General features: G+C 42.4%; 1 protein-coding gene across 2 annotated transcripts in view; it reads left to right on the top strand.

Moving 5' to 3' along the window:
- NPAS3 (neuronal PAS domain protein 3) overlaps positions 1 to 27,787 on the top strand; it is an 866,185-nt gene that overhangs the window by 817,965 nt on the left and 20,433 nt on the right. For both annotated transcript variants that reach the window (XM_047738684.1, XM_047738685.1), the window contains exons 7-8: positions 19,196 to 19,389; positions 23,749 to 23,855. In XM_047738684.1, the coding sequence (XP_047594640.1) occupies positions 19,196 to 19,389; positions 23,749 to 23,855 (301 nt within the window). The remainder of the gene's footprint in view (positions 1 to 19,195; positions 19,390 to 23,748; positions 23,856 to 27,787) is intronic.

Here is a 27,787-nt window from a genome sequence, read left to right on the forward strand (position 1 = left end):
CAATTCGTTAGGCATATTTATGACCAATTAAGACTGCCACAGGGTCAATGTGTTGACTTGTATAAAAATTAACCATTAATTAAAGCATACAATATTTGCACAGAGGTTGATTCCAACATATCATTGGAATCTAAAATCTCTCCAGTAATCAACTATGTGGTAGTAACTGTTGTAGCCTAATAGAGCTACCAGACAGAAATTGGTTAAAAAAAAAAAAAAATTTCTGTGAACTATTAAAAGCTGAAAGTAATCATCAATACAGATATTTATAAGTGGTTTTTTATACATAATAACTAATATTAAAAAATCACATTAATGACATTTTTGGTGACTTGGTAGAATGTACAGAGCCCTGGCCTTAGAATCAACAGATGTAGGTTTAGCCCCAATTTGTATCTGATCTTAGGGAACCCATTTAGCCTTCCCGAGTCTGTTGAAAGAGAGTAAAAGTGCCTCTTCTGAGGTTAATGTAAGATAATATGAGTGAAAACATTCTGTAAGGTCTAAGTCTCTGTTAATATCCAAGATTATCTTTATTGGATTACAACTGTAACATTTGGGACTTTAGCGTTTCTGAAGATACTGGCTTAGTTTATGTTTTTCATTAGGTGTTGATCTTTTCTCCAGTTCATTTCTGTTCTTGGTGCATATGTTTTGTCAAGAGAATCATTTTTAACAAGCCTTCAGATGACCTGTTTTATTTCTGAAGAGGGCAAAGGGCAGAAAGTATGTTCATAAAATAAGAGGAGGAAGGTGGCCAGAAGTTACCACCAGGCTCCATCCCCTCAGTGAAGTCTGCAGGTTGCTCAGAGAGAAGGATCATGGAGTGGCCAGGAGTCCATGGAGAATTCATGGCAGATGGGCGTGATGAGCCTCTTAGGACTCCTTGCCACTGTGGCTCACTCTGGTTAATGTTAGGTCTACTGTTTATATTAGCCAACTGTGAATTTGGTACTGTACTGTTCATTGAGTGAAACCTTATATAACACTGTTTGCACTGACCAGACTCAGTAATTAGTAACAAAGAGATTTTTAAGTTCCTTAACATAGAAATGGTGTGTTTTCTCCCAGGGCCATGATGAGCCAATCTCCATGGACATTTTCTATAGTTCCAACAAGGTGGCCTCTTGAAGTGTCCAGTGTGTTCAGGCAGTAACTAATAAGAATCTGATCATTACCTATGTTCTAAAGGCAATTTTCTTGAAAGCTTTTTGAAGCAGAAGGGAGCAGGGTTTTAGACTGCTCAGGTGGATCGAGATAGGAATTGAGAGTGGCGGGAGCAGAGTGTGGTCTGTGAAAGAACAACACTAACTTGGAAGAGCATCACAACTACGTCTGACTGTATAAAGCCAAACTAACAACGTCATCTCCCTTTGCCTCCAGTTCCTTATTTACAAAACAGATAGGCTACTGTGTGTTCTACCTACCTCAGAGGCTGTTATAAGAATCAAAAGGAAAAAAGTTCATAACTTTGTCCCTCAGGATGAATGGAGAGTGTTCAAGCAGTCAGTCATCCATTGAGTACCTCCCAGAGTCTGTGCCCTGTGTGGTATACCGGGAAAGAAAAGACATTCTGTGCCTCTGAGGAGAAAGAGAGGGGCAGAGATAAGAGAGAATAATCCCGAGTAGTACATGTCTGGTGCTGACTAGGTATAGAGACAATACTGGGAATTCAGAGGGAAGAGGACAGCTTTGGGCAGGAAGGTTCCAAAGAGGAGAAGGGGTTTGTTTGACATAGATCCTAAAGAATGGATATTATTTTCACTGATGGAGGGAGATAGAGAGGGAATTCCTGGCCTAGGAGGTAGTGTAAGAAAAGGTATTGAGAAGGTAAATGCAAGACAGATTCCAGAGATGGTGTAAAAAACATATGGAGTATGGGGGGGGGCGGGCTGGTTATGGAAGATCGCATTGTGAAGCTTGGGACTCAGTCAATGGTCACAAGACTTTCCTAAAAACTAAGTGGTCTGAAATTTATTCCAGGATCCATCAAAGTTCTTGAATAGTAACAATAATAGTAGTAGTAGTAGTAATAATAGTAATACTTATATCGACAAGGCATTTTGTTTTCAAGCAAAAAAAGCACTGCCCCATCTGGTTCTTTCAGCAACTCTGTAAGATAGGGATGGCAAGGATGATCATGCCCATTTGACACGTGGGAAATAGAGCCTCAGAGATGCCATGTCGTTGTTCCAAATCGCACAGCACGTAAAATGAGGGATGGGGGTCAGTGTAAAGACACTGCAGGAAGATGAATCTGGCAGCAAAACACAGAATAAATTAGGGTGAGGAAAAAAGAAACCAGTTAGGAAAATGCCCATCGGGTTGTCTAGCTGCAAGATTTTAGTAGTCCTTACTAGTGTCACGGCACCCAGAATGAAGATAACACCAGTTGTTAAGAGAGAGGGAAAAGGAAGAAGTTCTAAGCCTAATGATTGGCTCTAGAAAGTGAGAGGCAGAGAATGAGAGACGAGTCCAAGAGAAGTGATTGCACTCAATAATTCTGACTTTAACCTCTGATGAAATGGAAGGGTTACTAAAAATAAACAGAACTCCAAGGCTCAAGCCTGAGTAACTAGCTGAATGCTAGCCTTACCCACATGGGTTTTCTCTCCTCACCTGGACAGGGTTGCCAGCCATTCCTTTGATTCACCTTCCTTTGTAGCCCCGATCACACCCTCCTTAGGCCCAGGGAGGTGGCCTATGGGATCCTTATTAATTGTGATGGCCCCAGTGCCTAGCACAGAGCAGTGCCCATTACAGTCAAATGCTTACCTATTTAAGGAATAAATGAATGAGTGAATGGATGAATGAATGAGTAAATGAATGAATGCCCTCACAGTTTTCTTCTCAAATCTCAGGTCAGGTCCTATACTCCTTTCTTGAAAAGTCTTCAGTTGTTCCCGTACGTCTATAACAGAAAGTCCTGATTCCTTTGTATGGCATTCACAGCGTCCCACCCTCTAGCCCACTTTACCTATGTCAGCATTTCCCACCCACTCCGGGGTCTCTCTGTACTCCCTTACGTTCCCAAACACAAGCAGCAGTTTTGCCTCTCTGTGCTTTTGTTGATAAGAGTTCTTCGATCTAAATGCCAATCAAATCCTACTGGTCTGTAGGAATTCCGCTCAAACGCTGCCTCCCTCACGAGCACCTCTCCATCTATCTCATCAGGACAGTCCCCCTCGTCACTTCCCCTGCACTTTGCATTTACAGGCCTCATTCAGGGCTCGGCTCACACATCCATCTCCCTGACAGGTTTGCCCCCACGGGGCCTGGCAGAAGGGTGGCACCTAGTAAGGGTTCAAATGAAGGAAAAGAAAAATGGCAGAATTGCTGCTCTGGGAAGAAGACGATGAACTTCATTTTCACGTTCTGTGATAAAATTCACACTCTGTTACAGATGTATCTCGGTGAAAAATCAAATCCATGTCAGCATTGTACATTTTGGCAAAAGAGCTACTTCCCTTTGCCTTTTGAGAGGCAACGTCAGTTTACTTTAATATCCAGGTTTTTCCTTACTCAGCAGAAAAAGCCCATTCAAACAAAAGGAAGAAACTGACATATTTTGGATTGACAGATGTCAAGGGACACTACCACCCAATTTCCTTAGTGATTAATTTGAAGGTAATTTCCTGGTAACCCAGGCTTCCAAAAATGTATTTTTAAGTGGCATGTTGGTAAAAGAAAATTAATTTCTCTGCATTAAACTTGCTAGCTTTTGAATTAATTGCATGAGCCTAACAATCAATTAATAAATGTTAAGCAAACAAGGGAAAATCGGTCAATTCAAAATGACAAAATTGATTCTGAGGGTAGATAAACCAAAAGACTGTCAAAATGCTCCCTTCGAAGTTTGGAGACCCTGTCTCTCCGTACAGTCTACCTCCTACTTTCTACACAGCATTCAAATTGCTGAAGCTTTATTATAATTTCTTATAAATAAATTACCACCTAAGACTTCTTTGCTGCCTTAGAGGGATTAAGGAAATCAAACATAAACAGCAGTCCTCCACTAGCTACCAGGAGAAGGTCATTGCTTTGGGAAAGTGTGCCACCCACCGTACTCTGGAGAAGTGGTTTTGAAAGGGAAGCCTGTGCAAAGTGGGCCAACGTTCTCTCAGTGTTTGCCAATGCTCTGTCAGGAAGAAGTTCTAGAAACTGCCTTTCTCCCTCCTGGTCATAAACTCAGTCAAAGATGTCTTCCGGAGAGCGGGCAAAGAGGAGTGGTGGGGCTCAGGGAGAGTGCGCGCCTTCTTAGAACATTCAGACTAAAGCTTCTCAAAGAGCACTCTCTGGACTCTCTCATTTGGGGCTGAACATGGGCTAGGAGGCATAGATGTATTCTCCTGGCCTGGATTTTGAAATTGGTACCCCACACTTGAAAAGGTAGATGCCTCACAAATGAAGTCTAAAGAGAGCATATGAAGGATAGAATTTGTCTCCTGAAAATACCTGCATAGGCTTTATAACTATGGCGGGTTATTGCTTGTGTTTACTTGGCCTGCCGTGCTTGCCTTTGGTCCCGCTCAGGGTGGGTTTTATCAGAAAATAAGCCCATTGTCCTCTCCCACGTGGACTAAAAAAATCAGGGACAAGAGCACACACATCACTAATTTCTCCATTTTGCCAAGGGCACTTTTCATAACAGATATGTGTAAAATTTCTAGAGCTATTTATATTTTAGCAAATAGGAGATCTCCAAATACAGTGTGAAAAAAAAAATGACACTGATGAAGTGTGCTTAAACTTCTACATCCTACTAAATCTTCACTTGAAATGTTGACAATCTCTCAGTCTTAATATAACCAAAATCAAAACCCATCCCCTACACACCAGCCCTTTCCATCTTTGTACATGGTACCCTCCTCCATCCTGAGACTCTGGCCAAAGGCTCAAGAGTGTCCTTTGAGACCACTCTTTACCTCTGACCCCACACTGAACACATTAGCAAATTCTGGCATCTCAGCCTTCGAAGTGTTTCCAGAACCCAACCACTTCCCACCATTCCCTCTTGGGCTACCATCACCTCCCCGGCCTGGACCTCTGCAGAGGCCTCCTCCTTGGCCTTCCTGCTGTCGCTCGGGACCCCAGGCAGCCATTTGCAGCAGCCAGAAACATTCATCAGATTTCAGCTCTCCCGCTTCATCTGTCCTTTTCATCACTGTATCCCAGAGCCTAGAACAGTGCCTGGCAACATAGGAACCTCGGTGATCCTTGCTGAATGAATGAAATCCTGTAGTTTGGGTGAGGTACGCAAAATGCTGCAGGGGCATTTGGATGTTTGGGAAACATCATCTGACCAAATAGAAACCGGCAAAGAGGGGGAGACCTGCCCCTGAACCTCAGTCCTCCACCCATCTGCCATTCCACGGCTCTCCCTATTCCTCCCTTCCAAACTCTTCTGGAAAAGGAAATACAGCAGGAGTGGGCTCGGTTGGCCCATACTGCCTAAAGCCTCTCCCTTGGGGTCTGTGTCTGCCTAAACCAAAGTAGGAATAAGAAAGTCAAGTGCCGATCCTAGTTCTTTTAAACAGTCACATACATACTTGGCAGTCATGATAGCACAAGTCACTCCAATAATCAAAAGAATCATTACTTGTTTTGCTAAAATCCCAAGGAAATCGCACAAGATGTGATATTTCAGCACTAATGAGGTTGTGCCTGAAGAAGTGTGATTTTAATTGTGATAGATTTAGAGAATCCATTGCAACACTGCGGGAGAACAGCGTGCTCTTCCCAGTTCCAGGGAAAGGGCATTAATATCCCATGTTTTTGTTTTATTTAGTCTTTGCTGGCTGTGTAGAGAATCACCTAAGGTGATGCTAGAGCTACTAGGGGCTACATCAAATAAAACCCTATAAAGAAACTTTATTTTCTCCTCCCACACTACAAACAGACACTGCACAACAGAGGAACATTTGTCTTGAGTTGCCTTACAAGCTACCAGATTGATTTGCTTTGCCACCAACAGTTCTGATCCTGAACTTTCCACCACCTTCCACCCTCCGAAGGTGGAAAGTCACTCCTTTAGTACAGTGGCTCCCTCAGCCTTTACACCAGCAGATGGAGAAAAGGCATTCCTGCAGAATTCTTCGTCATTCCCAAGACCGAGCGGGGCTGGGTGTGAAAAGCTCCCGGTGGAAGTGTGCATATGAGCAGTGTTGCTGATTACTTCATTAGAACCCTGTGCGCTCCAAGAGCCATATGCTTTCAAGTTTCTTTAAATGGTATTAGGGAAAAATATCCTCAAGGCATTATTTTTAAAGGGGACTTCAAACGTTCTCTGAGAAATAAAAAAAAAAAAAAGAAAAAAGATAAAGAAAAAGAAAAAAAGAAAAAAGGATAGCACGTTTGAACTCCAGGGGGTTGCAGGAGAAATCTTACTTAGCAAGACTGAAAATGGAGCCCTCTGTTCAGTTTCAGGGGGAAGTAAGGGTTGGTCACAAGCAGAAATAAATTTGAGACAGGGATGGAGGAAGATGCAGACAATCTCCAAATCCTTGAACCCTTACAATAAAAGAGCAGAGAAGAGGACTTGAAAATGGAAATTTAAAAAAAAAAAAGAAAGAAAGAAAGAAAGTTTTTGTTCTCAGATCTGGTGGAATAAAGAGAACTGAATGATCCCCCCCATATCTTACAGAGTGCAAAAGGCTGTTGGTTCTTCCTGTTTCTTCCACAGAGCAAACACTTCTAAACAATCCCCCCTTCCTGTGTTACATGTATTCAAACATATTAAAGACCTGGGAAGCAAGGCTACAGGTAGGGGTTACGCTACTCATTTCAAGTCTCCCTGCAAAGGGTCTGCTCCAGAGGTCAAATCAAAGAGATGCTTCCAGTTTAAACCCTCCTTTTCTAAATAGATCCCAACCTGATCTCATTTAATGCATTGATATCTGGTTTCTCAGGCATTATGGTTGCGGTATTACATATCAAAAGGACTCTTGAGAAATTCCCTCGAATTGATAATTCTAATTTCTTATGTATAACTACTCTATATTCACTCAGAGGACAGCTGCATTGTATGCTAAACCATGAATCGTGGAAATTGGTCCCTTTGTACGTAGGTTTGTATTAAATCGAGATACTCTCTTTTTTTCCCCTGTTTGTTCCCACACTTGAGTTCCTGGTGTCCGTTTGTATTTGCCTTCTTGAGCATATTAAAGTTTTTCTAGTGCTTGTGATGTTCTTGCCAAGAGCACACTTGCAGCAATCTGCACTAGAACAGTCTTTGTGCCAATTACTTCAAAAAGTATTCTTTAAAATAAAAAGAGGGAGGGGGATTTTTTTTTTTTAAGGGAACTTTCAGGTTATAGTGTGATGGTTTCAATTTTAATTCTTGAGTCAGTCTTCCTGAAATGATGGCTTAGAGGCTCTGAAATGTGCATCTTTGGTTTGTTTTCTCTCTCTCTCTTTCTCTCTCTCTCCCTCTTTTTTAAAAAGCTTTTCCACAAAATGGAAGTCCCGATAAAGACATAGGAATAGCGGGGGAATCGGGAGTGTGGAGGAAACTGCTGTCGTTGCTCACACCACACCCTCATCTACTTAAACAGCTTCGAGAAGGAAACTGCTAGAAGCTTGTTAAAGAGTTTCCAAATGTGTGTCTGCAAATGACTCTCTCTAATCATGGCTGAATAAACCAAACGCAGCAAATGAGCTGGTGACAAGCGCAAAAGTCACATGAGTGTTTTGAATCGTATATGCTGAGTGGATAATAACCCATGTCAGGGCCATGGGGTCTTCTGAAGGTTAAAATCCTAAATTTGATTGAGTCCTTTCTATAGAGAGATATAAACACATTTGGGAAAACAAAAGGGGAAAACAGGAGGGAGTAGTGCCCCCGAAAGGCACAATCAGTTAGGAGAGAAGGTGTTGGGCAAGAGAAGAGGGGACCTCGCTTTTCTGCCTGTACCTGCCACTAACTGGCTTTGTGTCCTTGGGCAAGACGGTCACCGCACTGGCATCCGCCTCCACACGTGAGACACCGGAGGGTTGCTTGGGGCCATCTGCAAGGCCTCCCCACCTCCAGCATGCGGTCTCTCTGGGATGTTGAACACAAAGAGGTTAGGGCACAGGTAGAGATCTATTCCCTACATAAAGAGAGACATTTTGAGAGGCGTGTCATTACCAGAATTTACTCTCACGAAGGAGGAAATTGAGGAGTCATTAAGGCAGCCTTCTAAAATATTAGCTGTAGAATTTAGAGGGCAGGTTAAGAGACGTTTAAGAAAATGACCTGTGTGGGACGCCTGGGTGGCTCAGTGGGTTAGGCCTCTGCCTTCGGCTGGGGTCATGATCTCAGGGTCTTGGGATCAAGTCCCGCGTCGGGCTCTCTGCTCAGCAGGGAGCCTGCTTCCCCCTCTCTCTCTGCCTGCCTCTCTGCCTACTTGTGATCTCTCTCTCTCTCCTCTCTCTCTCTCTGTCAAATAAATGAATAAATCTTAAAAAAAAAAAAAAGAAGAAGAAAATGACCTGTGCTAATCAGTGCGCAACACATATCACCCAGGCGTCCCAAAGAATAGAAACCAAGATAGCAGAAACACACCATTATGGAAGTTTAGAGCTTTGAGGATGGATCCAGGCTGGGCATTTAAAGATATTGGATTCAACAGACACAACGCTAAGGAAGGTCTCTGCAGCATGTAGGGAGGCCCCCTCATTTTCCCCGTGAGGAAATGGATGTAGAGAAGGAAGGTCCTCGTGTTCAGACACAGAGTGACATGTTGCCTGAGTCTAACAGGAAAACTGAGGAACCTTGGCTTCAGTCACTGTGGTTTCTCACATACACTGTGGTTTCTCAAGTGCCCAGCTTAAGAGAATGTTCTTTGTTCTTGCATTACTTTGAGTCCCACATACCTACGGTAGCCTCCGGGGAAATGATCATTTTTCGGTTTGATCTTTCAGGAGTTTTATGTCTGAATTTGGATAATATTGGGGTTTTCGTTTTCTTCAAAAATATTTATGACCTATGCATTTTGCTTTAAAATCTTTTAATTATCAGAGATGCCTCGGTGGAGGAATCAGCTAAGCATCAGCCTTTGGCTCAGGTCATGATCTCAGGGTCCTGGGATCGAGCCCCACATTGGGCTCCCTGCTCAGCGGGAGTCTGCTTCTCTCTCTCCCTCTGCCCCTACCCGCTTTGTGCTCTGTCTCTCTCGCTCTCGCTCACTTGCTCTCTCTCTCTCTCAAATAAATAAAATCTTAAAACAATTAAAAAATAAAAATAAAATTATTTAATTATCAGAAATACAATCATTAACACTTGTGTGCTTCCCCCTTAAGGAAATGGTTGCTGCAAAAATATGTCAGCTCTTAAGACCGCAGACTTGCCCTTCCACAAAAGCCAGCCCACCCATCTATTCGGATAAGTGTGGTTCTGCCTCCCCAGAAACCCAGCAAGAGATGGGTAGCTGACTCCTACATATAAGAGCTATTTTTTCTAAAGGTTTTCCTTTGTTATCAAAAACGCAGTCATTTCTTCTTTCTATAGAACTTCTGATTGGGTGGAGGGCATAGAAAATGTCTGGCTTAACATTTTCTCAGGATGGCAAAGAACTCTCTGGAACTGCTGTCTTCATGCAGAGAAGCACTTGGTCTATGGTGCACAGCTGTTTTGGACATTGGTTGCAATTTCGAGTGTCTATGTATAAATTTTGCTAGCAGACTCAAGAGGAACAAAGGCTAAGGAGACTAACTTAGAACAAGACTAGTTGTTCGACTCAAGAAATTTAAGTAAAATGCACATTCAACACAAGTGTTAAGCAAAGATCATAAATAGAAAACATTTCATTTATATCTTTCCCAATAAGAGTTCATGGGTTCTAAAGAAACTACATGATGTGGTATGGTATTGGGGCAGGAAGGGGGAGGGGTAGATAGGAGTAAGGAAGCCAGTTTCTATTCCTTATTAGTCACAGGGCTGGTTCTGAGTCTTTTTTTTTTTTTTAATGCTGTTAGAAAATAGAATTGCATTCTCTTACACTGAGAACTGCCACTCCACCTTCAACAAAGTGGCACTAAGCCACAAGGGTTCTCTCTGGTCCACAAGGGCTGATACCCCCTCTTCCACCTCAAGTGATAGAGGAATAAAAAAGTTGCCCTCTACAGAGGTATGATGGTCCTCTGTCCTTCTCTAGGAGACTTCAATAAAGTAACTGAATCAAACAAAATTTGATCAGATGTGTATGGTTCAGCCTTCTTGCTTTGCCCCTTAACAATTTATCGAGGTGTTTCTACCCATGGTCCTGTTTTATTAAATGATATTTGAAGTGTTCCACTCTCGGAGAAAATGTGGTTTATGTCTTTGGCATACATTTACATAATCTTGTTAAGGAAATCCCTCCAGCTTCAACTATCCCAATAAAAAATCTTATCTCTGGTAGAAGAAAGACTGTTTTCTCCAAAGGGAGCAAGAAACAGATATGGAGTCCAGACACATTTTGAGAAACTAAGGCCATAATTATAGTTATATTTTTATGTTATGTATTGGAAGTTTGTTAAAAGAGATGGATGAGAAGTAATTGTTATGTGTGGAGGATACAGTCACATAAGAAAAGAATGCTGTAACTAATGTTTTTTAAATGTGGGTTTTAAAAATAATTTTTTATTTGTTGCCTTGGAAAATATTTCTACATTAAAAAAATAAAAAACCACTGAGGGTGATGATAAATCACCAGCAATCTCTCAGCTCCCCACCAGAGCCATCAAATTAAGGGTTAACTTCTCAGGATTGCCCTGAATTAATCAGGAGCTAAGCCAGGGGCAGACTGGGCGAGGGGGAGGGGATTGGCAGAGCTCGACCTCCCCCAAGAGGCTTTGTGGCACAGCAGTGCAGCCCACTGCAGCGTGGCCACTGAGAGAATGCAGACCTTTACACAAATAAAGGAGCCTTGACAGGGCTTCCAGGGCTGCTCCCTCGGGCATCCCGCGCACAGAAGGTACATCCTGATCCCGCAAGAGCCCAGGGTTCCTGCTTATCGTGCACCGGTCCTTCGTTTTCAAAGGACCAAGATAAGGGGTTGTGTTCTACAGAGTGGGGTCTTTTTTTTGCAGTGCAGATTTAACCGTAAATAGATGTTCGTCTTTCTTTGCTCGCTTAGGAGGCAGTCTGTGATCAGCCTCTAGGTCATCATCATTAAGATCTCTGGATTGGTCCTCCTCTTTAGCTAAAGAGGACGCTGCAGGTGGATGGCCCAGTGCTTGGTGAATGCAGATCCCCGGGCCCCTCCCTAGATTTAAAGAATCCATAGTTTGGGGGCGGGGCCTGGGAATCCACCTGATTAATAAACTCCCGGGGTAATTCTCGTGCACAAATTGAAGCACCACTAACCTTAGAGGGGCTTTTGTCTTTGTTTTTGTTTTTAACATGAATCCCTTATACCAGCATGAGGTGTTTGGGGCTTTCTAATTTAAAGGACAAAGTCTAATTTCCCTCATGGACCAGACCCATTTAATTGTTTGTGTTACTTATGTAAATTGACTTTATCTATAACTGGAGGAATGCTCATACTCACGCTTGTGAGTATGAGTCTTTCCCTTCAGGACCTTAGACTGTCCACTAGAGTAAAGAAATGAGCCCCAGCTTCCTCCCTTCCTCCGCTTTCCTTGATCAGAATTGCCCTGAACCTTTTCCAGCCTGTCCACTTCCTGAACTCACCTTCACGGAGTCTTTCTAGGAGTCGGAGCAAGCCTCTGATGGGCTGTGCTCCAGTTACATCCCTCCCCCCACTCACCACATTGCCATTCAAACCAAATGGAGTCCCTGAGAATTAACATCTGCTAACTACAGCCCTTTTACCCAAAGACTGTCTCCTGCCAGGGTTTCTGTTTCTTAACTTTGGCCAGGATGCTTTCCGGGTACCCAGTCTCCCCTCTTCTCTTCTCTTCTCTTCTCTGCCCTTAAATCAAGCCCATGTGAGACCCTCCCTAAGTTGTTGCTAGTCCTCTAGCCTAGGGTGCTGAATCTGGTGCCCAGTATTGAAGATTCCTGATCTTAGAGGAATTCTTGGGGAAAAACTCCCAGAAAGCCTCCCACCACCTGAGCTGATGGCCATCTAGTTGATGATGATGTTCCAAGACCACCCCTCCTGCTGTATCCCCCTTGGGACCCTGAAAAATCTGCATTTTCACCCACTCCCTGCCACCACCTCATTTCCCCCTGAATCTCACCTCCCCCCCAGATCTCACCTCTGCCTTGAGAAGTTATACCTTCTCCCTCTTCTGCCTTTTCTTATCCCTGGTTGCTCCAGTCCCATTGTGAATTATGAAAAAGCCTATTAGAGTAGAATTGGTTTCTAGAAATATAATCAGAGATCCTAGGAAAGGAAGGGAAATGGCCTTCTGCTATTCTTCTGCCCTCACAGGGTCCAACAGCCCCTCCTTCAGTTATGAGCCCTTTTCTCAGGAGAGCTCACCTCTCTGGACAAGTACTTGGGTCTCAGCTAAGCTTTTTTCTTGCTATTTTGTGTTTTGTTTTATTTTGTTTTGTTTTTCTGGAGGACTTGTGCAAAGACCAAGGTGGCAGGAGTCAGACAGACAGGGACAGAGAGACCTGTTAGAGCTGATTCTCCAACCCATGGATATGGTCTAAATCTGGGAAACCCACTCCCTAAAAACTTGTAGGAAGTCATTTATATGAGGCTGATATCCTCCCACGGGTTTAGATTAAGTTGTTATGCTGTAGGCTAGATGTTTAGGTTTAGAAGACCTAGCTAAGCCCTTATCTTTCAGTGGGTCGGGGGCCACCTTAAAGCCCCCATCACTTAAAAATAATTAGCTGGCTTTCCCACCTGAGCTAGTGATTTATGATCTGTATGCTAAACCAGACTTCTACAGGGGAATAAAAGAGAAAAGACCAGAGTGCCAGAAGGAAGCTTAATTTTTAAGTTAAATTTTTAAGGTAAATAAAACTCGTCCTTAAAGGACGAGTGAAAAATCTCTGAAGATGCTCTAAACCCAGGGAATCCATAGTTTTCTCATGCCTGCAGCTCTTTTTGTTCCTATTTGCCTAGCCCTGTTCTGTGCTCTACATTATATGTGGAAAATAATGCACATAATACTTAGCATTTCCTTTTGATAAAGCAAACGTTTTATATTACTAGTACTGAAATTTATTCCTAAAAGAACGGAGAATAGCTTCCAGATGTATTTCTGTGTTACGGAGTTTCTTTCCTTAAGTATTGACAGAGGGCAGGTTTTATCAAGGTCTTTGTGATGGGCTTGTTTATAATGAGAAGATATTAGTGGAGCACATCTAAGTGTTTATCACTAACAGATGACTGAAAAGAGCATATGGCAGGAAAAGAAATATATATTTGTCCAAGAAACGTGGCTTGTTAACACTCCCACACTCATCCTAAACTCTGCGGACTTGTACTTGTACCGTGCACATCCGCGGGGGGTATCAGAAGAAAAAGAAAAGTCAGACCATGATTCCTTCAATATGGGACTGTCAGATAATGCTAATTTGGGACATTCTTATCAAAGTGGATAAGATTGCAACTCAGAAACCCTGTGCATTCTGCTTTACTGTGGCTGGCATCCGGGCAGTGCTGTGTAAGGGGTTTGGAAAAATACACGCTTTAGCATTTTTGTAGAGAGCTCTTTATGATAAAACAAGAACAATGAAAGGAAGCGAGAGGATTGAGCTCTTATAGAAAATTGAGCTCAGGGGCGAAGAATCTCTTAGTTCAGAAATCTCTTTTGAAGGATGTCTGTAGATTAGATTTAAGACCAGACTAAGATGAATCTTTAAAACACAGAGGCAGTTTTTACCTGGTATTGGCCAAAACCAAAACATTGTTTCATCTCAGAAATGACCCATAACACCCTGTTGATTCATTCTTAAACTCTGCATTTATTAACTTGCAGCTGGACTCTGAAACTCCTGCCCCCACAATGGAGTTGTAAGCACAGTGGGGGAGTGGGCAAGGATTGTGCTATAGCACAGTAAAGACCACTCAATGGAGCAATAGGTCATAGAATTCTCTAGAACTTAGCAGGAACCCTAGGTATCATCTCCTGATCCTTATCCTCCATTTTTTATCTGAGGAATATTACCTTGGCCAAACTAGATGACTTGCCAAAATGAGCAGACCAAACTCAAATAAAATGTTCCGTTTTTTCAATTCAGCATTCTTTCTATGGCACAATACTCCTTCCATTTTGCAGTAACTATGTTATTTTATAGGTTCATGGTTCTTGACCTAATATTAGTATTTAGGCTCATATATTTGTATTTAAAATCATTGCCCATTCACCTATTTAACTTTACAAGGAAGCCATCCCATGCTTTAAGGTATTACCACTGGGACTGGTAATGATACAGCAAGCTTGGCAATTATGTCAGATTGGAATTGTGGGTGGAGAAAAGGGGGGATTTAGATGTTTCAGAATTTTTTTTTTTTTTTTTTTTTACAAAAGTCATCATGATAGAGCAAAAGAACTTCAATTTAGAGAAAAAGAGAAGTTGCCTTAGGTTTCAAATACTCAAAGCAAGGGGTGGAAAGGGATGCTTTTGCTCTTCTCTCTATATTTTCTCCATTGGTAATTCCATTGACCTCTTTGGTTTTAACTATCATGGCGGGCAGGGGGGAAATGGGGGGCCACTTTCCAAAATTATTCTTTCAACTATCATCTCTTATGTGTCCGATCCCTTTTTCCAGCTCTCCCTAAGAGACCTTGTCCAGGACCTCTCCAAGCTGTTGAGATACAAAATGTCCACAGGGAAATCTATGTGGTCCCTCTATCAGCAATTCTTCCATTCGGTCTATCATCATCATCATCATCGTCATCATCATCATCCTACAAAACAGACACAAAATCATGGTGCTTCTCCCAAGGACCCATTATTCCTAATTTCTACTGCTTCTACCTGCCATTTTGGTCCATCTCTATCTCACTCCTGCTCAAACCAACTGAAGTGTTCCTAGAGCCCTGGGCATTCCTAAGAGATTCCCTTTTATATTATTTGTTCTAGACCTTTTCCCTATCTGGGAACCCCTTCCACCATTCTATAATCCAATCTATGTCAGCAGTTTTTTTTCTAATGCCAGTTTCACATAGCCTTCCTGATCCATTCTGTCAAAAGTACTCCCTACCTATCCTGAACTTTCCATGATCTTACTCTTTCTTATGGTGCACACTTAGAGCTTAACTGAAATTATATTTGTGAGTGTACAGTATATATCAGGCATATATGTAGGCACTTTATATACATTTTAACTTAATCCTTTCAGCAGCCCTCTAAGACCTCTAGACCCCTTTCTAGACCCCTACCTAGAAATCCATATTTTACTAGTCTCGGGTATAGCTTAGACATGGGGATTTTTTTTTTTTTTTAAGTAGGTTCCACACCCAGCATGAAGCCTAATGCAGGGCTTGAACTCATGACTCTGAGATCAAGACTTGAAATGAGATAGAGTCAGTCACTTAACTGACTGAGCCACGTAGGTGCCCCTGGACATGGGACTTTTAAGTACTCCTAGGGTAATTCCAGTATATAGCGTGGTTGAGAATCACTGGTTTAACTCCAAATCCATTAGCCAAATATTCTCCGATAGTAGGTATCACTTTTGAAGCTTTAAACAACAAACAAATGCTAGACCCTAGCCCAGTCCTGCCGAAGTAGACTTCTAGGAGACAGCATCTAGGAATCCATATGCTGATAAAGCTTCACAGTTATTCTGTCACATAACCAGGATGGAGAGCCACTGTCTTTGTCAGACACTGTATCATCTTCCCATAGTCCTAGTTTACAAGTAATTATACATGTCTCCTCCCACTGTGTAATCTGTAAACTCTTTGAGGACAGGTTTGCATTCGAATCACTGTGATCTGGTCCCTCGCAACTAGCAAGGTCCCTTGCACATAGTAAGTTATAGAAACTAAAGTACCAATATTATGTCCTTTGATGAAGAAAACAAAGATGCCTTTTTAAGAAAACAAACATACCTTTACATAGTACTTCTTCTATGCTGAGTTTTTAATCTCTACTCAACTGACCTAGAAAGTCACTAAGTCATTTCAGTTCTCTGAGTATAACATTTGCATATCTGTACAATGCCAGGGCTAGGACTTGAACTCAGCTCTTCTGACAATACTTTGGCCTCTACACCCCAGGCCTTCAAAGCAACTACAAAGTGAAAAACTCAACTATCCATGTGTTCAGATACCTGCTGTCAGATGTGTTTCTAAAATTTGAACATAACCTGTCACATGGGGAAAAAAAGGTTTGCTTTATGAAATGGATTTGGAAAATACATTAATTTCAACCCAAAAATAAATATGGAATAAATAGACATGCTTTTTTTCTCACCTCCCTCACCTCCAGAGGTACCTATAGAGAGACAAACATACCCTTTAACATTTCCTAACTATTTAGTTACTCCATTAGGTTTTTTTTTTCCCCCTTCATCTTAGTTTGTACTGCTTCTCAAAGACTTTTCAAATAACCTGAACTTCTGGTTATAATTGAAATCTTTTTAAATATTCATATACAGTTTACTTAAGGTAGTAAATTAATATCTGGTATAAACTTGTGATGTTTCATTCAATATGAATATGCACATAAACATAACAAAGTTAAAATGAAACTTGAACAACACCTAGAAACCAGGATTCTAGGCTCTTTTTGCCATTTCTGAGCTAGGTGACTCTGGACAGGGAAGGAACTTTCCAGAAGCCTCTTTTCCACCTGAAAAAATGAAAGGGAGAAGGACCTAAGATAGACCTTCCTACATTTTCTTCCAGACATGAAAATGTATGATCTCTTAAAATGAGAAGAACTCATTTATTAGGCTTTGGGTCAAGATTAAATTAGTCACCAATCCTGACCCATTAATCAGTTGATATGTGAAGGGGCAAACAGAATTATAATGAAATTTGGACACTTCTTCACAAGGTAGAAAGCATTCACCTCCATTATCTCTTTTCACTTTCATAACATAACCTGCAGAACACTCCTTATTATCCCCATTTCACAGAAAACTGAGAAGCAGATGGTTAAGTGACTTGTCCTGGGTAACAAAATCAGAAAATGACAACTATAGACCCCCCCCGCAGGACCCAGCTTTTGACCCCTTTCAGCACTTCCGTGACCACAGGCAATGCTGGAGATGGGGACCCAGGTCAATCTGACATGTAGACAGCTCCCCCAGCAGCCTCTGTGCCTTCCCAAAATGTCTTCTAGCCCAGAGGCCCATAAATTGCTTTAGAATAGAATACCAAGTGAAGATTTATTTATCATATCTTTTCTGAACGCATATTTTCTGGAGCATTTATAGATCTGTTTTTCCAAGAAGCTGAGAGTTCCTGATAAAACACGACAGATAATGATAAATGAGCATCTATGTTAGCCTAGCTGGGAGGAGGCCCAGGGACTGTTAACACCCCCCCTGTGAAGTTAATCCCATTTCTTTTAGCCATTTCTTTATTAGTTAATGAGGTCTTACAAAAATGTGTGTCTGTGATGGTGTTTTAGCATCCTTGCCTCTAGGAACATTTTCAAATATTCATCAAGTCGCTCGTCTGACCAAACCTTAAAGCAAAGGTGCATTAAGTATGAATTCTAGTCAACTTCAAATGTGGGTGGTCACAAAGCTGCTCCTGAAATAGCCCCCTCAGTAATCCTCCTCACTGGTAACTTCAGATCTGCAGCGCTGGGTGCAAATGTGAAGGGGAACCAGGGAAAAAAGGTATTATTAGGACACCAGGACTCCAAAGGGCAGCCCTGTAAGCTTTGTTCCTGCCTCTTGACTGACAGCAGTGTGGCTAGCTTTTGGAAAACTGAATAACTTAAGGGAAACAAAAACAAAATGAAAAAGGAATGACCAGTCAAGCCCCTGGGAAGGAGAGCGGAGGCTCAATGCTAATACTCCTAGAAGGCTAGTTCCCACTTCCCACTTGAGTTCCTTATAGCAAAGAGGGAACCATCAAAAGATGTCTTGGTGCTCAATAGTACATTTTTGGAGAGACAAACCAAAGGCAGAAACTTGATTAACTACTAAACCAAGCTCCCTGGTACGGTGAATCACAGGGACTATATCTACAACCTAGTTTTGGCAGATGCCCCACCCCATAGCACGATCCTAGGAACACAGCTAGAGTACGCGCGCGCACACACACGTGCGTGCGCATCTTCAACACCCTCCTCCTCCGACCCATCCACATACACAAGACTTCCATCCTCCCAAAGCACACAGTCCTTGATGCTTTTCAACCCTTTCATGATTTTGTTTCCTCAAAACATCACTTAAGGAAGTTGACATTATGGCTGGCCTTCTATGTGTAGTTTATAAGCAAAGGGACTTTTTCAAAGGGCATCTGTAAAAATATCATTTCAAATGTGTAAGGAAGATGAAGCCCTTCTGTTTGGTTCTGGATGGCTTGGACTATCTGTGGTATACTTTGCCTAAGAAGCTGAAAATGACAGCCCAGCATTCTCATACCTGTCTCTGCACAGGTAACCAAAATAGGGCACCAGAATGGACCAGGTTACCTGATCCTACTTTAGAACAAGCTCGAGGAACGAATGATGAGCCAAAGTCTTCTGACCTTCAACCCCAGAGGGCAGTGCCATAAATCACAGTAGTACTGGTAGCTCAGTGCTTTCTGACACAGGAGGTCCCATTCATGTCATTGCCACTAAGACTTATATTCCCTGGAGTCTCTTGGCCTTTTTGCATGATCAACACCCACCGCCCCCCTGCCAAATGAAGGAAAGCTCTGGGCCATACATGTGAAAGGAGATGGCCATGTAATCCACTCAGTACAGATATGGAGACAGACATCATCCATTAATTAACAAGGGCAGATAATGCAAACATTTCCTTTTGCAACTCATTGCTCAACTTTCTGGTCATTTTAACTGATTATATGCTTAATTGCAATGTAAAAAAAAGAAAAGAAAGAACGAGAAAAGAAAAGATAAGAGAGAGTGAGGGAAGGGCAAGAAAAAGTCCTGAAAATAGCCATAGCACAGGAATAATTCTGCCTTAAGTAAAGCTCAGCCTATAATATTATTTCTCTTTTGTCCCTGCCTCGGGGACATTGAGGGCACATTAACAGCCATTATGATTACGGAAGATACAAACTAATGTTGGTTGTTCCAGATGTAATTTTGCAATTTCTCAAAAGAAATACTGTTCCGTCCCAGATGCAAATTTGACTATGTCCTGTCCTTAATGTTCTATTACAGGTGATTCACATAACAGGCCGGCTACGACTGAGGGTGTCCCTATCCCACGGGAGGACCGTTCCCAGCCAAATCATGGGTCTTGTGGTTGTGGCTCATGCCCTGCCTCCCCCTACGATCAATGAAGTCAGAATTGACTGCCATATGTTCGTCACTCGAGTAAATATGGACCTCAATATCATTTACTGTGAAAATAGGTACTTTGTTTTTGTTCTCATTTCCTCTGTTGTATGTTACACATTGGTGAAGGCTGGTGTTTGTGGCAGTCTGAAGAATTTTACTCTCCCAGTGAGGCTCATTATAAATCCTGATCTTATTTTTAATGGCTGCTTGGACTGACACCAAACATGCTTTTTATTTAAAATTTACATTGCTGTCCTGATTTACGTTAGGGACAACAATGGAATGGATTGGGATACCCAGACATCCATATGCTATAATTAAGACCCATTTTGGCCGAGAACCTAAGGAGAGAGCAGGGCTGAGACGTTCTTGGCAAAATTATACCGTAAAAGGTATCTCCTGCTGCCTCAGTCAGGCGCACCTCCTGTCTCCTGTACGGGCCCAGCCTCAGGATGGCCAGCGTTCATACAGCCTTCCGCACATTGCCTTAGCTGCTTGCCGGGCTACGCGTTACCATAGACCGGGTGGCTCAAACAACAGACATTTATTTCTCATAGTTCTGGAGACTGGGAGTTCCAAGATCAAGGTACAAGCTAATTGGGTTCCTAGCAAGAGCCCACTTCCTGGTTGCAGATAGCAATCTTCTTGCTGGATCTTCACACTGGGGAGAGTGAGAGCTCTGGTCCCTTCCTCCTCTTAGGAGGACACTAATCCCATCACGGGGGCTCCACCCCCATGACCTCATCTTCACCTAATTACCTCCCAAAGGCCCCCCCATACTATCACACTGAGTATAAAGGCTTCACTGTATGGGTTTTGTGGTGGGAGGGACACGTGCAGGCCATAGCACATGGAGGGGAAAAAAAACGAGAATTCGAGGCCCCCAGAGGGAAAAGGATGAAACATCTGCAAAACTATTAAATAAAATGTTGTAATCCTGAGGAGTTTGCTTTTATAAATTAAATTTTTTTAAAAAGAGAGAGACTCATCATATAAATGACTTGACAGTCCTTCCTTAACACCGAGCTTTGATAAAAGGACTTTTTAACCTCTGGTTTAAAAGTTCACTTTTTCCATTAAACACAGAGCAAGGGACAAGGAAATGGGACAGTGCCCCCTTAGACCTTTCACCCACAAGTCACCAGCCCATCATCAGACCGATTTGAAGAAGAGAGAATCAGCGGGCACAGGGAGAAGAGGGAAAGAAGCTTCCATGATAGCATTCAATCTGCTGGTGCCACAGGCAGACTCGCTGAGGCGGTTTTGAGAGGGTGCTTTTGTGGCACAGATTACGGTCACGCACAAAAGCAGTGTATGTTCACCGAGCCCTGGTAGTGCCCTCAGGGGCAAAATGAAAGAGCGGAATGGTCAAGCAGCTCAGGTAATTGACCTCTACAAGGCCTAGCCAAGAGGAAGACGGCCAGTGTCTGTGTTCAGTCCACTGGGAAGCTCTGAGGATGTTGAGCCCAAGTTAGAAATGCCTACCATTCCAGTCAAGATTGGATCCAGAGGAAAGAATCCATCAGGAGAAAAAGACACCCACCTGAGCTATTAGTGTTCCATGGGGTAGAAGAGACCATGAACCCGTCACTCTTATTTAACAAGTAACCCTAAATCTATTTTTTTCAAGTTTGGTTGGCATTTCTTAAAATTTTTAGAAAACTGACTATATACTTGGATTGTGTGTAAGGTATTCTGGAATGGCAAAATAGTATCAGGAAAGACAGACAAAAGGATTCACTAGGGTGAGCAAGTGATAATAAAGATAGCGTTTGTTAAACACTTAGCTACATGATGGGCAACGTGCAAAACTCATTGTATACATCATCTGCTTTAAGCTTCAGGACAGTTCTGTGATCTAGATGGGTGTTGCCATGGCCTTCGGCACCCTCAAGCAATTTCAGTTTAGCAAGAAAGGGTAAGTGAGACGCCCAAGGTCACAATTTGAACTTGAAACGTGCCAGACTTTAAAACCAGGCAGTTAGCTACGTGTGGGCCTTACCTGCATTCCCTGTCACTTTTTTTCTAGAGAAGTCAGGCTAAGTGGTAAGGAAGCCATCAGACTAACCACTGAAGGGGACTCTCATATCTATGCATCCATTAAAGAACACAGTTCTAGCCCACAAACCTGTTTACTATGATAAAAAAAAAGATAGAATGCTGGAGAGGGAGCTCCAATGCAGGGAGGCGGATAGAAAGTCTGACGACCTGTGGCTTTACCTCTTCAAATACATAGGTCGGGCTCCCTTGATTTACATTTACTACTGTCACTCCCTCCGAAAACCAGAGCCTCATCTTATTTACCTGCTTCCAGTGATTGTCCTGTCCCCAAACCCTCACTTCATTTTCATTCCTGTGATCACAGATTGATTAATTCTGCTCCATGGACCTGAGTGCCTTTTGGTGCCACTCCAATAATTGAGATCATTTTCTGTGACCCACTTTAAGCTTTTTTTCTTCCCTTTAAAGAAAAAAAAAAAAAAAAACTTTTTCCACAACCCCTTATTAGCCAATACAATACGGCATTATTTCCCAGCTGAAGAGGATAGAAGTTATTTAAAAAGGACTCGTGTTAAAAGAAATTGCTTGCTTGACCTGAGGAAAAAGCATGCCTCATGTGCCAGGCACTGTGCTATGCTCGTTTCATTTCATTCATCAATCCCCTCACCAACCTCCTAAGTTATTTTTACAGATAAGGAAACTGAGGCTCAGAGTACAAGATGCCATCAGGATCCTGCTCCTCATATAGGTCATCAGACTGGTCTGGGGATTTCTACACAAGTATTAAGTTGTCTCTGGACACTGAGCTAGTCACGCTTGCCACAGAAACAGGTTCTATACATAGGAATACGTCAGATGTTTTGAAGGATTTCATTCCAATAAAGCATAAACTAAAGAACGTCTTCCCTAAAGTATCACTGGCTTTTTCCCAGGGCCTATTGTTTAATTAGGGAGTTGCTAACTAGAAACACAAGACCTGTCCTGGCCTCTGCAGACCATTCTTCTCCTCTGCATTCCCTAGGAGGGCGGAGGACAAAGCCGACATCAGAGGCCTTCAGGGGAGCTGGCAAATTTCAGAAGCACCAATGAGGGCCTTTTAATGACATCCTTATTCACTCATTTGCAGAAAGGGGGGTGTAAACTGTACTTGGAAAGCAGCTAATGGTTTTAGGAAAACACCAACTAATCTGCTTTGTACCAGAAAACCATGGCGTTACAAAACTCTTTATATTGTCCCATTTTCACCTCGGCGTACCAAGAATTCTAGTCTGGCCAAAAATCTTACTTAACATTAGATGTTGAGAAATCCACTCCCTGGGTAGTAACTTTTAATTATATTCCCCATTATTCTGGTTTGGTGCGGTTCAGTTTGGTTTAGTTCCCCTGCCTTGGGGGGTCAAGACTGAGCTCTCCAACCATGGTCTCTCAGGTTTCTGAAACATGTCATATCTAAAGACTCACTCCTCTTTAGAGCTAATGTGAGCCCTAAATGATAAAAAGCACAGGGATGGTAAAGAGAATAAATTAAACAGAAGATATATTCTATTTTGGACCGCCCAAAACCAATCTGTACCTGGACAGGGAGGACGATAATAAACATGTTGACATCTTTGTGTAAATCGGGCAGATTCCCCCAACATGTTTTCCAATTGCTGTTCTATTTTTCTGTGCTCCTGCCCGAGGACATTGACGTCTGGACAATCAATGACACAGGCTTACACACACGTACTGCCTCTCACAAGCCTGCAGAGCTGCTACAATGGTTTAAAAGTTTCTGTGTGGAATCCACCACAAAGTACCAGTTAAAAGGGCCAGGAGTGAAAGCCGAGCTCCCAAATGACTAAGACTGAAAAAGATAATACCCCCAGGCATCTGTATGTCTCAGCATTTAAATTATATCCCTTGAATGCCAATTTGGACTTTGTGCCAAGAAGCGGTTGAAGCCCTTTTTTCATGGAAATACCCAATAGAAGACCAATCTGTTTAAATGAAAGGTGTCTCTAATCATTTGGTATCAACATAACATGTTTTTATTTTATTACGTAACCTTGAATTATCTTGGCCTCTAATGAGGATCTTGCATTGTTACTGATTCTCAATAATTTCATGGAATTATGTTGTCCAAATGCGTATTCTGATGCCAAAAAAAAAAAAAAAAAAAAAGAAAGAAAGAAAAGAAAAGAAAAACCTGTCTCATGATTTAAATGCAGTTGCTGGATCGAGCACATCTCCTATTTTCAAAAAAGTCCGATATCCGTTGAAGAAATTATCTTCTCTGTCCGGAAAGGGTTTTCCCTCAAAGTGCCACCTCCTGATGGGTACCCCCAGTATAAGGAAAACTGTAAGGGGACTTGTTTCTCAGTCATTGAACAATTTCTGGACTTCCTGCCCTCCCCCTCCCTGAATCCCAGCCTGTGTTCTTCTCTCTGCAGGATTAGTGATTATATGGATCTGACCCCCGTAGATATCGTAGGGAAGAGATGCTACCACTTCATCCACGCCGAAGACGTCGAAGGCATCAGGCATAGTCACTTGGACCGTAAGTAACCCCTGTGCATGGGAACAGCCTGGCTCGTGTCAAGTCTCTCAGATACAGATACTTGTTTGGTTTCAGTGCGGATTTCCCCCTTCGTGTCTCGTGCGTACACTTGAAATGACCGTCAGCATGCAGTGAGAAAAAGTGAGACGTAAATCACTTCAGCTGGTGTTGGAATTAGATTGGAAGTTGGAACTCAGGCCCGCAGAAATTGCTGGATCTTTAGGCCCTTGCCCGGGATTTTGTGGTCTCTCGTGCTCTCTCTCCCATGAAGTGATGGGGGGAGCTCTGCCTTATGCTTTCTTGACCCTTTCATTTTCTAGAGAGCGAGGTCCACTCTGAAATTTGTGGTCTTTGTTTGAAGATATATGTTGGAGAAGGCAAGTTCAAATAGACCAGAGCCTACAGCGATTCCTACTTGATGGACCGCAAAACTGGGGCAAGGGGGTAGCTGGGGAACAGGGGCAGAGCACATCGTGTGTCCACGGCCGCTCTCGAAGGTGGTGTCTTTTCACTGTATTTCTGGAAAGGGGGTTATTCTGAGGAACACTCCCGAGAGAGAGAGAGATAGAGACTCATCTCAGCTCTTTAAGTCTTATTCCCAGCCTCTGACTCACAAGCTGACCTCCGAGATGCCTTCTTTGGCATTTAAAGACAGAGGGACCAACCGTGCTCTGGCCAGGTCTGAGCCAAAACTCCCACAAAGCATCCCATGCAGCCTTCCCTCACCAGACTCAGTGGGCTGTTGCCACCGTGTGTGGAAAGGCTCTGACGATCCCATAAGGCATGAGGCACTGGTCTGCGGAACCTCTTAGGAAGAGGCTGCCCTTTTTCCAACCAGAGGTCCTTTTGATGACCGACCAGCAGACTCTTCTTCCTACAAGATGGGGGTCCGACGAGCTCATCCTCTCAGAAGGTTCTAAACCCAGTTCTGAACTCTGATTTTAAATACATGCGAGGTGCCACCAGTGAGAGTCTATACCTTGACGGTCAAGTTTTCCTCTAGCGACACGAGCCAGGTGGCCTTCATATTTACTTCCTCTCCCTGTTCTTGCTGTGGCTGAGGAGAGCGGTCTCAGGTCTTTCCTGCCCTTTGCTCATTTTTAGACTCCCATCTTCAAAAGCATAATGCCAAGACATTCAGTCAGGCAGAGTCTCAAAGCGTGAGCGTCTTGCAGCATTTTTTAACCCTGCATTAGCAACTGACATGGGACCAAGTTCAGTGTGAGATTTTGTATGTATCACGTCTCTGGGAAAAGCCTGCCTGTGAGGCTGCTCTCCGGCATGTTCTACTCCCAACACTGAACACGTGCCTTGGTATTGCACACCAGGGATTTAGGGAACACACTTGTTGCTAAGAATGAATGGGTGTTGTGCATGGCAGAAGCAGATGGCTCTTCAATTAATTGGGGGGAAAAAATGATGCTGTTTCCTGAAAAGAAACATCAGGTTCTTTGTAGCTAGGAATTTAGAAAAGATGGAGAAAAACTTGGGATCTTTGGAGGAAGCTCCAAGTGTATTTTTGGACCAACATATGCCAGAGATCCAGGCTTTAAAAATGAATATATTGTCTTTGGGACCCTGTCGTGGACCATGTGTGTGGGGAGAGAAGGATGCTTTTTCATTTTGGAATCTTAATTGAGGTCTAACTTCAGAAACCCAGTGCTGACAAAAAAGAACTATGTCATCCCCAGTTATTATTTGGAAAACGTCACGCTATCTCTCTGGGATTTGATTTACAGCTTGAAGAAACACAATTCCTCAGGAACAGTGAGCTAGGGCAGTTCATTTCTTCCCATGAAGCAAAGGTCTCCAACAAATATGCTTGATGCCATTCTTTCCGATCTACTTTTATCTCATTTTCAGTAACCAGAATAATTTGAGAGTGCTGAAAATAAACAACTCTGCCATTCACTATTGTGCTAGTCACCTAATTTTTTTGGTATCGTGCCAACTAATAAACAGAGAAGGTATGCTTTTAAATTCTGTGATTTTTTTTCATTACTTGATATTGACATACTGGCTATTGCTTTATGATTTAGCCTCCTAACAATGATTGAGTTCACTCTTTCAACTCACACACACGACTTCTAATTTTAAGTTCTTTTAATAACCTCAAACACATGAAAAACAAATAAAACGAGCTGATAATTCTGCACAGTAAAATACACTTCACATATTTAGCTATCACGCTGTGGAATAACTCCACAATGTCAAGTAGCACACAATTAGTAAAACTGTAGGGGGAGGAAAAGGAGTGTTTTGATCCTGAAGAATTTTGATCCTAATCAGATTGAAATTTCAATGTTCTTGTAGTGCTTAATATCTTCAATCACACACACACACACACACACACACACACACACAAATCAAACCAATGCCAATGTCAGGTTTTGCATTCTGTGGCTGAAATAAAATGCTAAAATATACAAATGCATCTCGCTTTGTACAATAAACATTAACATCATTATAAAGTAAGATTGAGTCTAAAATTGTGTGATGGAATGTCTGATGTTTACCTAATTCTCAAACCAAAGCCAGCCCAGAAACAAAATGACAGAGCATGTAATAAGTCTTGGTTGTATAAACACTGGAAGAAAAGGCAAAAAGCACAGGATTCTCCTGTCCAAAGCAGTAGGCTGTTAACGAAGGATGCCTCGACTGTACCTTCTTGGCAGGAGAAGGTCATGGCGACATAGAATCAGCTGAAGAATAAGATAGAATTCTCAAACAAAGGGACGGTTCAAAAATAAACCACATTAACTATTTAGCTTTCCTTCCTAGAGCTATTGGCACAATTCCTATTTCTGTGCAAGAAAGACAGGTTTTAGCCAGCTGATAATATTTCCTGATATTTTGATATCTGTCTTATGCTCCAGTTTACAGATAAAACTTTAAAAGACTCCATAGTCTTTGATAACTCAAAATGCTATCTTTATCACTTATATCTTTTTCCTAGCATAGGCATCTGTAAATCCATAGATGAACTTGTCTCTAGAATAAGGAAAGTAAAAGGGAATCAGCTGCAGCAGGAACTGACAACTTCCATCAGTTGAACCAAGAACTTTGGACCATTCACTCTCCCACTAAGTTAACATGAGACGCCTGATAGTTCACTGGCTTTCAACATAAAGAATCACTAAGAATCGCATTATCTGTACCAACATGGTGGGTGAGTGAAATTATACTGGGATTCTAAAACCAAGGGGGTTGTAGGATCTCTTCTTTCACACGGTGACCAAAGACCTCTGATTTTTCTTTTTTTTTTCTTACGCCACCCTACTGGAGTCATTGAACCCAATGTCACTGACTCTCCAGGCCAAATTGACCCAACAAACATTTTGAGGTTTGAATTCTCAACTACTCATACAAGCAATTATTTGAGCATCTTGGCCTATCAGGCTCCAGTCCTCCAGGACTCAGGAGGTACCGACCTCCAGATGACCAGTCAGGTCTCCCTTGAGTCTGATGCCCCTCTTAGCTTGAGCATTCAAGAGCAGTGCACCTGTCTACCACTCTGCCAATAGCCCACATATGGAAGGGCAGACCACGAATGCTAAACCAAACAGAGAAACATCCAGACTTTTGGCTGTAGAAGTTGCTCAACTTGTTTTGAGATATCCCTGGGGTCCTTTCCAGGCCAAATGCATAATTCTAAAACCTAGACAGAGTGACGAAGAGAGACTTCCCTTCCCTCTAGAAGGTTGTGCTCCACTAGCAAGGCTTGAGGCTCTGCCACTATGGGACTTCCAAGAAAAAGGAGCCAGAAATGCTAGAAGTGGTAGTAGTTTTCCCTTCCTAGGTCCTTACCCAGGATAATGAAACTCTGCGAGAGTTATTTCAGAGGGCAGAAAGACCTGCAGCTTGTCTGTGAGATCTTGTAGAATTAAAAGGCATGGCCCACCCAATATATTTGGGGGATGTTAAAAAAATAT

This window comes from Lutra lutra, chromosome 7, assembly GCF_902655055.1.
Source record: "Lutra lutra chromosome 7, mLutLut1.2, whole genome shotgun sequence".
Taxonomy (NCBI): domain Eukaryota; kingdom Metazoa; phylum Chordata; class Mammalia; order Carnivora; family Mustelidae; genus Lutra; species Lutra lutra.